The sequence below is a fragment of the Aythya marila genome (assembly GCF_965140915.1).
Source record: "Aythya marila genome assembly, chromosome: Z".
Lineage (NCBI taxonomy): Eukaryota > Metazoa > Chordata > Aves > Anseriformes > Anatidae > Aythya > Aythya marila.
The window spans coordinates 43,169,362-43,182,840 of NC_139080.1; the positions used below are offsets into that span (position 1 = coordinate 43,169,362).

At 39.4% G+C, this 13,479-nt stretch overlaps 1 protein-coding gene and 1 long non-coding RNA gene across 3 annotated transcripts in view; both read right to left on the reverse strand.

Annotated features, from left to right (window-relative positions):
* Positions 1-2,134, reverse strand: part of RASEF (RAS and EF-hand domain containing) — a 39,810-nt gene extending 37,676 nt beyond the window's left edge. The window contains exon 1 of the mRNA XM_082783081.1: positions 1,655-2,134. Coding sequence (XP_082639207.1) covers positions 1,655-2,025 — 371 coding nt within the window. The 5' untranslated portion in view covers positions 2,026-2,134. The remainder of the gene's footprint in view (positions 1-1,654) is intronic.
* Positions 2,135-5,624: 3,490 nt separating this feature from the next.
* LOC309889895 overlaps positions 5,625-13,479 on the reverse strand; it is a 41,953-nt gene continuing 34,098 nt past the window's right edge. Inside the window, exons 2-6 of one of the 2 annotated variants that reach the window (XR_014319334.1) lie at positions 11,758-11,848; positions 10,217-10,278; positions 7,754-7,911; positions 7,127-7,214; positions 5,625-6,363 (exon numbers count right to left, since the gene is read on the reverse strand). This is a non-coding gene — a long non-coding RNA (uncharacterized lncRNA). Of the gene's footprint in view, positions 6,364-7,126; positions 7,215-7,753; positions 7,912-10,206; positions 10,279-11,757; positions 11,849-13,479 lie in introns of both variants that reach the window. The other variant, XR_014319335.1, reaches the window with a different exon arrangement.

Here is a 13,479-nt window from a genome sequence, read left to right on the forward strand (position 1 = left end):
TTTTCTCATGATTTTCGACACAAATGTTACAGCAAAAATATGAAGGGTGATAAATCACAATGTGAGAACACAGGCTCTTTTACAGTATTGAAGAGGCAGGTCTGTGCCAACCTAGGTCTGTTCTTAGAAAGCATTTAAAAAAAATGAACCAATAAACAACTAAAAATAAAATAATTATTTAAATTAAAAAATAAGCATGTTTTTTGAAGTACCAGCTTGTACGTTACATGGTTTTGTTATATTCTGCTGTTTAAAACCTCTTCCATGCCCAGACTTTAACACTTTAAATATATTCATTTCTCACTCACATAATTGGTCCAAATGTTCCCAGTGGGACATAAATATATATATATATATCAGAGATATATTTCAACAAAAAAAGATATGGGTCATAAATGGAAAAAAAAAAAAAAAAAAAAAAAAAAAAGTTGAGCTGTAACAAAGACCTGCTTCTAGTGCTTCAGCACAGGAATGAGAAAGAACAGGAAAAACAAAGGGTACACTGTTCTTCAGCTGACGTTGGCACACACCTAAGAAATATAGCCAACTGTGAAGGATGTTCAAAGGTATTTATAAAGCTAAACATGAATGGGAAATGTTACAACAAATAACCGCCCACCTGGCACACATGTATTTAATTATTGGCATTTAGTTCTGTTTGCCTAAGAATCCCAAAACAATATAACTAAATTACATGTCTGGACACTCAAACCCGAGAGGGTTAGTTCCGTCCCGTCCTACTGTCCTCTTAGACAAGCAACCACACTCTTCAAACCTCTGCTGCTGCAAACACAGTAACCAAGAGACAGCAACACGCTTATTACCAAAAGGCAATGGATGCTTTCACAAGCCATCACTGTTCATGAGTCACATTTTTGCATCCCCTGTTGATTATCTCTCTGGCTTTAGGTTAAGTTCTGGATTGCTTCTGCAGACTTTCAAACGAGGCTTATTTTTCAGTTCAGTAAAAAGCAACCTACTCTGATTGTGGGCATGAATAGTAAACTCTTTAACCTATGGGACATCTCTTTGAAGACATTTGTCATTGCAAGAGCCACATGGATTTTAAAAGTAGCTAGAACCAAACTATTGTTTCAGGAGTAATTTAAGGTGTGTTACATGAAGACCAGAATGATAAATTTGCCAGTGATTTGTGTTCCTGTAAAGCAACAAACTGTACAAATGACTTGATTGGTGGAAAAGTTACACAGGTTCTGACATGCTTTTAAGTAGAGCCTGTGGATCTCACAGACAGCTCTGCTGGAGTTTGACACAAGCCCCTTTGCATATGGTCATGTATCTGTTTCAATTGTCCCTGAACTAGCTGCCCTTAATCTCAGATTGCTCGTTTTCCAGTTCAAGTTGCAATTTTTGAATTAAGCAAAATTACTCCGTACTTTCCACAGCCAGTATTTTTGTAACACGGAGCACCTCAAGTTTCAGGCAGGCTACTGCTGACCCCCAAAATACGTATCAGTGAAACGCAACCAGCTTCGTACTGATAGACCCGCGACACCCAGCTTTAATGACCCAAATCTACCCCCGGTTTTCTTCCTTCCCGCTCACACCGGGGCAAAGCAGTGCCCGTCGGGGTGCTGTGTGGCATCATCAGCGCACGGCAGCGCTGCGGGCGGCCCGACGGGACGGGCCTTACCTGGGGATGAACCTCGCCTCGTCCCCCAGCCGGACCTCGAAGTCCCTCCAGGACTGCTCCAGCCCCGCGGCGGCCCGCGCTGCCGCCGTCTCCCCCTCGTCGTCTCCCCCGTCCCGCGGCTCTCCGCGGCCGGCTCCGGGCCGCCGCCTCCGGGTGGCGCCGCGGAAGCCGCGAGCGAACTCCAGGAAGGTGATGGCCCCGTCGCGGTCGCTGTCGAGGCGCTGGAAGATGGCCTCGGCCTCCTCCGGCCGTACCCGCAGCTCGGCGCAGAGCGCCGCGAAGTCCTCCCGCTCGATACGGCCCGAGCCGTTGGCGTCGCAGGACAGGAAGAGGGCGCGCAGCCGGGACAGGTCCTCCCCGTCGGGGTCCATCGCCCCCGTCCTCTGCCCGCGGCACGGCACGGCACGGCCCGGCACGGCAAGGCACGGCCCGGGCTGGCGGCAGCACTGCGCCGTGCGCTCGGCGGGGCGGGACGGGACGGGACGGGACGGGACGGGACGGGCCCTGCTCCGCCCCGGTGCCCCCGGAGGGAGGCGGGCAAGGGGGCGGCTCTGGCCGGCAGCAAGCGCCGAGGTGGCCCGAGGGGAGAGGGAGGGTGGAGGGTGCGGCACCGCATGGCACGGCACGGCACCGCATGGCACGGCACCTGCTCGCCCCGTATTCCCCGGGAAGGTGCCCGGTGCCCGGTGCCAGCAGCACAAAACTGCTCCTTGTGTTAGCGGTAGGCGAGGAAACCGCGGCTACCGGAGGTTTCATCACGTACGGTCTTGCGGGCCGTGAGCAGTTTCGGGTTAAACGGTGCCGAGAGAGCGCTCGCGATTGTCCCACCAGCAGTGATTTAGGCAGGGACGTTGTGAAAACAGTGAACGTGCAAGATTATTTAACCGAAGGAGCCAGGTTTCAGTGCTTTGTATAGCAGACCTAGCTTCCGTCTTTTTCGACAGAAGTCAAGGCTCCCCACTTTCCCTAAGTCCTTGGTAAAAGTTTGTTTTTCATCGGAAGCAGCTACATTCTTAACTGAGATGTTTTATATTCCCCTCCATTTATTCTTCACTATCTGCAAATGTAAATTGCACATACTGAAGTTGTGATAACCAGAATGCAAATCCTCCACCTCACTAAACGACATTTCCTTATTCAGTGAAATAGAGCCCAAGGGTAAATACTCAGTCCAGCAAAGCACAAGCAGCCCAGCTGACCTCTCATTAGAATAAATCACACATTGCAAACGGATTATGAAATTCTCCTCTACCCAAGAAGTGTGGAATGCCCTCAAAGGAAACTAATGGTTTTACAACTTTCGATTACTATTTTGCCAGGGTTAGACAAACTCGCTTTAAAATCCTACAAATACCTATCAGAATTTTTTCAGGCTCTTTTTTTTTTTTTTTTTTTTTTTGGTGAAATGCTCCTTCCTGCTCTAGACAAATACAGACACTAAGTAACCGGGAATATAAAATTTAGCTTAAACGTAAATATTGAAGGGCTTCAATATATGATTTTATATGTTTTTGACACTTTTTGACACTTTTTGGTACGTTTCTGTTACAATAACAAAACTACTATGTGTAGCAAAGGGCTATCATCCTAAGATTCTCATATTCTATCAAAACCTAGTGTTTTGGTAAAGCAGAGTTAACTTGACAGAAGAGTTCTTTGTGTTCCATGTTTTCTCATCTGTCAGCCTAATTTTTGTACCCAAAGAGTTGACCAAGTCAATCATGAAGCCCCAACAGCGCTGATTATAGCTGTTACTCAGCCATCGGAAATGACAAATGTTTACACCTACAGCTCTTTATTTCTAACAGTCAGGACAGTTGGCTTTCAGTGTTGGCAGGCTTCTGAGCTTAACTGCAGCAAACGCATCAGGGGCTGAATGTGTCTCACTAGACAAGAAGTTCCTCATCAGATCAATGTGCTCACCTTCCTCTACTTTTGTGGCTGCACATTCACTGAGGTGAGGTTTGTTTGTCCTCACTCCGTCATGCATAGCTCGTGTCGCAGTGTCTATCCTGGACTGCTAAGTAGAGGACATACACTTTGGATATATCACCCCCATCTTTTTTCCTCTGAGATTTAACACTGTCTTCTCCCAAACCTTTCCATATAATCCTGTATTTACATGACTTTGGATTTTAACTTCCTGCTGCAAAGGTCTGCATTTTTGTTTTCTTAAGCCTTATGTTTCCGCCTATATGATACAAGGAAATAATAAATGACATTGAAAACAAACAGAAATCTTCACATTAACATTCTATTTTAAATTGGGATATATAAATGTATTGCAATATTTCCCAATGCAACATCTATGTGGGCCAGATTTCTGCCTTCACATGCAGAAAATCCCTTTTGGATTCAGTGAATGTCTGTATAGGGTTTAAGTGACTCTGTTTTGGTAGCAGGGGGGCTGCAGGGGTGACCTCTGTGAGCAGAGCCCAGCAGCTGCCCCACGTCAGAGTGGAGCCTGCTCCAGCCAGCTCCAAAAGGGACCTGCTGCTAGACAGAGATGAGCAACATTGATTATGCCTTTGTGAGAGCATATTTAAGAAAGCATTAAAACACTAAGAAACAGCAGCTGGGAAAGAGGATTGGGGAACAGCCCTGAAACACCAAAGTCAATGCAGAAGATGGGCAGGAGGTTCTCCAGGAGCTGGAGCAAAAGTTCCCCTGCAGCCTGTGAAGAAGCCCCTGGTGGAAAAGGTTTGAGCCCAGACCTGCCTTAGGAAGGGGCAGGAGGTGGGAGCTATAGCCTGTGGAGAGGAGCCCACGCAGGTGCAGGGGATCTGGGGGGAGCTGCCGCCCACCCATGGGGGACCCGTGCTGGAGCAGTTTGCTCCTGGGGGATGGATGGACCCCGTGGTACAGAGCCATGTGGGAGCAGTGCTTTGAGAGCTGCTGCCTGTGGGCAGCCCCCACAGGTTCAGCTGGAGAAGGACGACATCCCATGGGAGGGACCCCATGTGAAGCAGGGGCAGAGAAAGACCGTGAAGGAGCGGTGGAGACAAAGTGCTATGGACTGACCACAACCTCCATTCCCCCTTCCTCTGCGCTGCTCAGGGGAATGAGGTAGAAAAGGGAAGGTGTTTTTAGTTTGCTTTTAGTTTCTCACTGTTCTAGTCTGCTAGTGATAGTCAATAAATCATATTAATCTCCCTATTCTGAGTCTGTTTTGCCCATGACAGTTAATGGTGAGTGATCTCCCTGTCCTTATCTCAACCCTTGAGCTTTTTCATCATCTTATCTCCCCATCCTGCAGAGGAGGGAGAATGAGAGAGCAGCTGTGGTGATGCTGAGCTGCCCATCAGTGGTAAACCGTAACATCATAAAAGAGAATTTGGTTTTCAATGTCTTCCTTCTTTTCCACTATTACAGAAGTTTTGTCACATAAATCTCAGGTACTGAGGTGAAGTACAGTGTGTCATTTAGCTCTGCAATGGGGCAGGTATATCCTGCAAAACAGATGGTACCCGTATTATTGCACAATGCCAGGCAAATAGTGCTTGGTTGGCAGACCATGGTTCAGTCAAATGGTCCTAATGCACTAGAACAGAGATAACGAACAAAAGATGCTTTGTTTGATGAGACTTAAGAGTGAGTAATGAAGGCAGGATTCTGAGCAAAAGAGTGCTTTCTTCTGAAATTATATGCTTATTCTTAGAAGGATATGTCCTTTTAAACCAAACTCTAAATTAAATAAATATGCAAAAACAAAACCTTTTTTTTTTCTGCCATTTTATAAAAAAAAAATTCTTTAAAAAAAATAAAATAAAATAATTCCCCCAAGTATAATTTCAATCTGCTTTACTTCATCTTGCTTTACTCCACCCGGCTTGAGCATCTTTTTGGCTGAAGAGACAACAAAACATGAAACCATGCACAGGAATTTCAGGGAGGCTTGAGATAAAATATAAAATGATAGACACATTGTATCACTATAAAAATGTCATGTATTTACTGATTGAAAAAAAAACATAGGTTTTGGTGCTGTTACAAACACAGAGTTTAAATGGTAGGGATTAGAAAAGACAAGGAAACCAGAAAAGGGAGGTATGGCATCACATGAAATCATTGCTCCAGGAAGAAAAGAGCAGAGGAATGGAGCTGCCCAGCAAAATAAGCTAGAGAGCTCTTAAATTATCCAGTTATTACCAGGCATACACCTCATGTGAACCATGTATGATAGGTGCATGTACTTCAATCCCAAATCTAGGTAGATTATAGACCATTCCTACACACTCTCATTCCCTGACAATGTAAATTTTAATACTACCGATTGTGATTTGCTCTTATTCTTCTCAATTAAAAACTACAGACAATGTATTCAGTAGCAGGCCTCATGTAGGCTCTACTCATTTTCAGATACATAGTGTTAGTATAACCTCTGAAAGGAAAAAGGCATAATCTGTATCTTAAAAAACTCAGGTCAAGGCACAGAAATAAAATAACTTACATAATATTGCAAAGGAACAAGATCTTAGGTTTAGATTTTACAAAAAAAATGAGACTCAAAGTGACATAAAAGCTCTGTCAAAGTGGTAGTACGTTAATAGCTAGAAACATCTCTCAAGACACATAAAACTTTTCATTCAACTGGTATGTTAGCAGCTGGGACAGTGAGATCACAAAAGACTTTCAAGGTTTTATCAATTTCTTTAGTGGACTCCAGATGAGGACTGAAGTGGAAACCATAGAGATGAAACATCTTCAGCCTGTAATGGAGCAAATAGACCATTAATAAAGGAACAGTAAAGTATCCAAGGTGCTTTTGCAGAAAAGATCGAGTATTGGCAGCAAAAGAGAAATGAAAACCTGACAGCTTTTTTAAAATCTTTTGTCTGTATGATCAACTGAATAGCCAGGGAGACACTGAAATGACCAATAATGACTGCTGGGCCAAGTCTGGAAGCATTAGCAGTTACCCTGATGTTGCTATAACAAGAATATTCCAACCCAGAAATGGCAGAAGAAGACTGTTCTAAAGACATGCTGTCAAGTTGCTTATTCTCAAAAATTGTAATGATTTTGAATAACATAAAGGAGCTCACAATAAATGGCTATGAATTTCACCTTTTACAGGAAGGCTTTCATGATGATTTTTTGTTATATCTTGACTATCTTTTTTTTATTCTGTCCTATTTTTAATGTGTTTGACCTGACAAATGCCAGTTGCTTTTTAGTGAACCAGAATTTAAATGCAGAGCTGGCTGTGTTAAATGCAAAAGAAATCATTGTGTCCTAACTTCTACTGTCACGCACTTCCTCAGAAACAAAGGGACAAATGAGAATGTTTAATACTGAAAGAAACACAGCTGCCCTCAGGAAATAGAGGTTTTTCTTCCCTCATTTTTTCAATCCTATGAGGCTCAAAGAAATCAGAGTCATCATTTGCTTGTGGTAAGGTGGGATTGCTAGAGCAAGCAGTAACTACATTGCTCTCTAAAGAGGAAAACTGACCACTGTCTAATTTCTTACCATTTCTTCCTCCATAGCTATAAAATAAACTAATCTAAACCAATATTCTACAGGTCCATTGATGAACAGAACTGAAAAGAAAGTTATCCTGTGAACAAAGAAAAAAAACATATCAATGGAAAAGCCATTTATTACATTAGGATTATTATATGCTGCTCATTATTAAGAGCTTGTATTTCACCATGGACTAAACAGTCCTTTGGGCATGGTCTTAGAAGATGAAATTCATATGAACCAGGCTCCTAAGTTTCCTACAGAAACCAAGAAGCGAGTCATTTGTAGTGCTGTAAAGGACAGAGTAGTCTCAATACATATGCAAAACAAGTTTTCTGGGTTACAATAGTAACTTTTTTTTTTTTTTTTTTTTTTTGCTTGCAGTGTTGGAAAAACATACAAATTATCAGGCATGCAAGCCTTCCTTGTGTGCTTCTAAGTGTGTGCTTCATACTTTTCCCAAATTTAATAGTCAGATAAATAAATAAATAGAAATATCTGCTTAAAGCCTTCTCTCTTCTCGAGTAAGTGGGCATCTCAAAATGTAATTCCCCATGTGCACTCAAGTTAACAATGAGGATAGATGTGCTGTTTTCAGGACAGACATGAACATTGTTCATGTGATGGACATACCTTCTTCCAGTCAGGATAGGTTTTGACCTTTTTTCTGCAGAATGCTTCCAAAGCTCTTTCCAAACCATTGCAAGGTACAGGACTTTCTTTCAGATAGAAAGGTACCTGTTTAACCCTCCTCTTAACCTTTTTCTTGCTCGATGTGTTGGAACATTTCCCTAGAAGTCAGAGAACCAAGTTTAACTCCCTGCCTGAGGCGATTTAAACTTACCTTTTTTTTTTTTCTGTGTAAAATGCTCTAACCACAAAGCTAACAGGGACAGTAATGGAGCTGAGAAGCATCCAACTGCTCAAAGTACCATTTATGTGTTTTACAGTGCATTGTAACTAGATCAAAAGGTCTTTCGAGCAGATGCCGGATGCCAGTTTCCCTTATGCCTATGGATCACTGATCCATTCTTCATTTCTCTCCAACCCCAGAATGTTTACATTATTTTCATAGATTCTTGCTAAATGGTATATATTAACTTAGCTGTAAAACAGCCAGAGGACAGGGTTCCTTATATGGAAATAAAAAATCTGAATCCACTCAAACTGAGAAGTGGTTCAGACAGTGATTATTGAATCAGTCTCCCAGGCTGTGTGCAATGCTTTTACCTATAGGTTGCTCTGTAAAGAAGACACACAATCAATACTTCTTTCTACTTCGTCTTTGGTGAAAGTGTCTGCCACAATTTCATTGGATGAATCCTTCTCCTGTTCATATTAGGCAAGCTCTGGATATTTCCCAGAACACCAAGCATCTGCACAATTTCACCGGGTAAGACAGATCTGGTCAATGCCCCTTTGAAATCAGTTTTCAGAGGTGTCTCTCAGCCCCCTTAATGGCAACCAACCATTTTGAAAGTGACAGATCTCAGCCAAAGACACTGAAACTTAAAAACTGCTTAGAATAATTCCCCAGCACAGGACAAAAGGATTTCTCTGTCCTAACAAACACAGTTAAGAAAACAGGATAAGCCAGTTTTAATGTGGCCACCTTGTTTTGGAAGGTAAGTCAGTTAAATAATGAGATAATCAATGCCATGGCCTCAGTGCCTGAGAACAATTCTGGCGTTATGTACCAGCGTGTAACTATCCCACATAGGCCTTTGTAAGTATAAAAGTTCAGAAAGATACTTGAGATGATGCTGTTATAAGAATTTACTTCCTGAATATATAGTACTTTGGAAATAGTTATTTCACAGCCAGGCCACAACTGCTGAATAAACATGAACAAAACTGATTTCACTTTTCTCCACCTAAGAAGCAAGGTTAATTCTGTATCACTTGAGCAATAAAAATAAAGGCATTAAGAAGCATTAAATAATTATTTATTGCAAAAGGTATTAGTTATTACAATAAACAATAATAGATAAATACTTATTTACTGTAATTGTTATTTAAGGTAGTGTGCAACCAAACAATATTGCAATAAAAGTACATACAGGCAGGGCAAGAAGAAAGGTATAGTAATGGCATCTCTCAAAAATCTTCTAAATAGGAAAGCATTAAAGGAAATTCACAGGTTTCTTATACCTAAGAAGATTAAAGGTTACATGACTCACAGCTGAAAAGTAAAACAAACAATAAAAGAAGTGCAAAGTTATAAAGCCACATTCATTCTTCTAGAATGTTAGATAAAACACTGTGCTCGTTAATCTTGAAGAGGAATGAGATTTCAGTCTCAGGAAAGTCTCAGGCAAAAGACATGAGAAATCTTCCGCCAGAGTTTCTGCCAATTTAAGGGAGTCTTTTTTTTTTATTATTATTGTACAAATTGTAGAAAAGACAATGTATGTCAGCAACATAGTATAAAATGAGTAAAAAATACATTGAGTTCAGTTGGACATTTTCTGCTCTAAAAACTCACTGAAACTAGATTCCTCATCAGCTTCTAAGGCATGAAGGAAAATAATGATCTTATGAACGCAAATCCATTAACAGACTTGTTATAGCTTTTAAATATGTGTATCATCTTACAGATATTAAAGAGTTACACAACTGGATAAGACTACAAAAATAACTTCTTTCACTGTGTTATTTTTCTGCAGGTGAAACTTTTTGCACAAACTGTATTGCTCACAAATCTTTTACAGTGAGTGTACTGATGTTCTTTTATTCAGCAAGCTCTAAGTAAATATTAGAAAATGTCAATGGAAAGTGAATTCTGGGTAAGTAAAAATAAGTGTTTTCAGTATGATCCTTTGCCAAGAACAACTGGCTTCTGAAACCCTAGGAACTGCTGCTCACTCAGCTATATTAGGCTAGAATTTGGCTGCGATGACATTTAAGTGCTTTGGTTGACTACGCTGTTGAGCTAAGAGTAGTTGGATATTTGTACTGCATTTCATAAAACTTTATAGCGATGCGTCAGTTAACGTAATGCACTCTGATGACTGTTGTGGTTTTTTTTTTAACACAAATGGGCCACCACAGTCACCCATCCGATCAGGGAGGAAAAAACATATTACCTGACTTTACCTTTAGCAGGAATGAGGACAGCTCTTGTTTCAAAATCACATCTTGAGCTGTTAACTTTCAAGCTAAAAAAAAAAAAAAAAAAAAAAAAACTAGTTAAACTGTTAAACTGTTTACAGGTAATCCAGAGCAACAGAAGAGTGATTGTTTTTAATTAACAAATTATTTCTTATGTAATTCATTGCAACTGTGTCAAAGATGTGTATAATCATTCTCACATTTAAGATGAAACTTTTTGAAAACATGGTTTTAAATAAAATATAATCTGCAAACAGATTTATTCTTCATTATTTTATGTACTGTACATTGTAAAAGTTAACAAATAGCTTAAAACAGCTACATCATAAATGCTGTAAAACAGGCCATCCTTGAGAGCTGTGATTGTGAAAAACATAATGTACAGCTTATAAAATTAGATAATTTAACAAAAGACTTTGTGAATTACTGTAATGTTATTATAATACACAGTTGTGCCAGCAAGATCCTATAAGGATAATACAAACTGGTTGTATTTTAATTGTTAGATGTGAGTGACTTCAAAACTCTATTCTGCATATAAAGAAAATAATAATGTTTTCATATTTGCATTAAATTAAGAGGATCTAGCAGAAAATGCTGGAACTACAGCCAAGGACCAAAGGATATCTTTTCTGGAAAGCCAAACTCTTAACTTCTGCCATTACTATGGAGTTTCATAATTGCATCCAATGTGATATCTCTGCAGAAGCAAAGCTTCATAGTTTCCAGACTGACATGGCAAAATCTGACCAATAAGCTCACCCAGATACCCACAAAGGCAAGTTAACCCTAAATACTGCCAAATATCTTTATGAGTACCTTCATTGTTTTTATACATGCAGAAACCTACACATGGTGTCACCATATGTGGTGGTTTTGTAGTTCCACTGCAGCTTTAAAAAATGTAAAAAATTTTAAAAAATTCCACGTAGTTCAACACAAATGTTTACTTAATAGAAAACATAATTAATCACAAGGGCTGATCCAGCTTTATATTTTGAAAGCCATGCATAAATATTAAATGCAAAATCCTACTAATATTGATGACGTTTAAATTTCATTTTCCATGCTGTAGAAAAACAAGGGAAAGAAAGGGAAATTATGTATAAACTGGGAAAGGAAAAAGCTCTAGAAATGATGGAAGGATTTGTAAACATGTTTAACTAAAGGTAAATTTTAAGGTATAACTTTCAGCGTTAGGAAATGACACTTCATCCATGTGTCCAACTTGTTGAGCTAGTTTTTCTCATCCTCAGCATGGCAGTGCTTATTCCTAGACAGTACAATTCAGCTGCAACAGCTAGAAAGTTACTAGACCATTTGGCACAAATGAGACCTGTTCCAACTAGCAGCCTCTGAACAATTCCCAGGCAGTGAAAATGGCCCAGAGACAGTTCCCAAAACCGAATGTGCATGCAGTCAGCTCCTCAGGCATGCGCCATGCCATGTGGACTAATTGCAGCACCCAGGAATACTCCTAGGCATGTTCATTTATTTACTACTATAGAGAATTGTCAAGACTATACCTGAACAGAGCTACAGTAGTTCTCACAGGACCCTGGAGTGGCAATTAATTCTGGAGAATGATTGCCAAATGGCACATGTCTGGAAAACAACCTAGATATAGATAAATATATTGATGACTAGGATAAAGAAAAATAAGTCCCTTTTCCTTTACAGCTCCCATTTCCAACAATGGTAAGATGAGGTAAGTATTTCTAACAGCTGTCCTGTTGCAGTTTTGTGGGTTTGGTAACTGAGCTTGAACTAGTCAATATAAATGAAAGAGGATTCATATACACATCAAGAATTTTGTCACTTGTTCAGCACGGTCAGGTTTAAGACAGACAACTTAAGTAACAAAAATGAAATATAATTCACAGACCAAAAGTATTAAAAGAAAGAGGCATATATAACAATTAATTGGACCAGCTATTCATCTAGATTTTATTTCAGACTAGTTAAATGCAAGATGAACCAGCCATGTGTGGTAATTTTCTGTAAATCGCAAAATAATATTTCTCATGTGCCAGCCCACTTTGGAGGCTTCAATCCCACTCATGCAATATCTTATACATTCTGAATGCATCTTCAATGTTCTTTAATTACACCTGAATAAGAGACATATAGGACCCTGGGTTTTTGCAGTACCAAGTCTGGAAGAAGAAATTAGAAGTCTTAATTTAAATTGTTGTGTCCTGAAAAATCAGAATTTACTGTACAGTCTGAATCATGTAAACAGTGAAGAGACACTTAAATGTAAAATTGCAAATAGGGCATATCAACAGGACAAAGTACCTAATTACTGTTAAGCATAGACAGAAGTCTTAGGGGAATAAATTAAATTTATTCCATCATATTTATATAAAGATAGAAACAGAAATATAATATTATTATGTTTTGTTTTGTTTTGTTTTTTATACTTTTTACAATCATTCATTTCATAGAAGTAAAAGGATTTACTGTAATTCAAAACACGGCATCTAAGAACTTAGGAAAAGTAACAGCAATGAGCACTCTGCTGGTCTGTCTCAGGTGTAACCTGTAGCTTGGAATATGGTTATCATTCTCATTTTAGGCTGTTTTCTTTTTTGGTTGTTTTGTTTTGTTTTGTGTGTGTATCTTTAATTGCTATTTTGACATGAGTATATACTATGCTACAAAGTACATCCATCAAGCAGTAAGCTGTAAGAGCTTGTTTTCAGGTAGGAATTATTCATTATTAGTGCTCATTATTCATTATTAGTGCTCGTATTCAAAATATATAATTATGTCTAAGTACTCAAATTTATCCATTTAATGCAATCCAAAGAATAAGATTTGAAAGTGACAATGTGTCAGTTAATCACTAATACAATCAAAAGACAAATAATCTGTTTTTCAACATTGAGTAGGAAAGTAATACTGTAAACAAATCCATAGAAAGTACAAATATAAAACTCTACCTAATAACAACTGAGAAATTAAAATTAATTCTGATAACTACATTATTTTATGTTTTCTTAATTGACAGAATGTGGCTACTAATTGGGTGAACTCTGCTGTAAGTATTCCTGTGATTAAATTATCTCAGAAAGATGATCACTGACAGCACCATTTGGTGAAGAAAAAAAACCTATGGCTTCCAGGTCAGTAAGAATGCCTTCAGTTAAAATAAACAAACAAATAAATAAAATACAAAAAATCCACAAGTTAAGTTGAAAAAATCCACAAGTCTTATTCATCTGACAAAATCCAAACAGGACAGA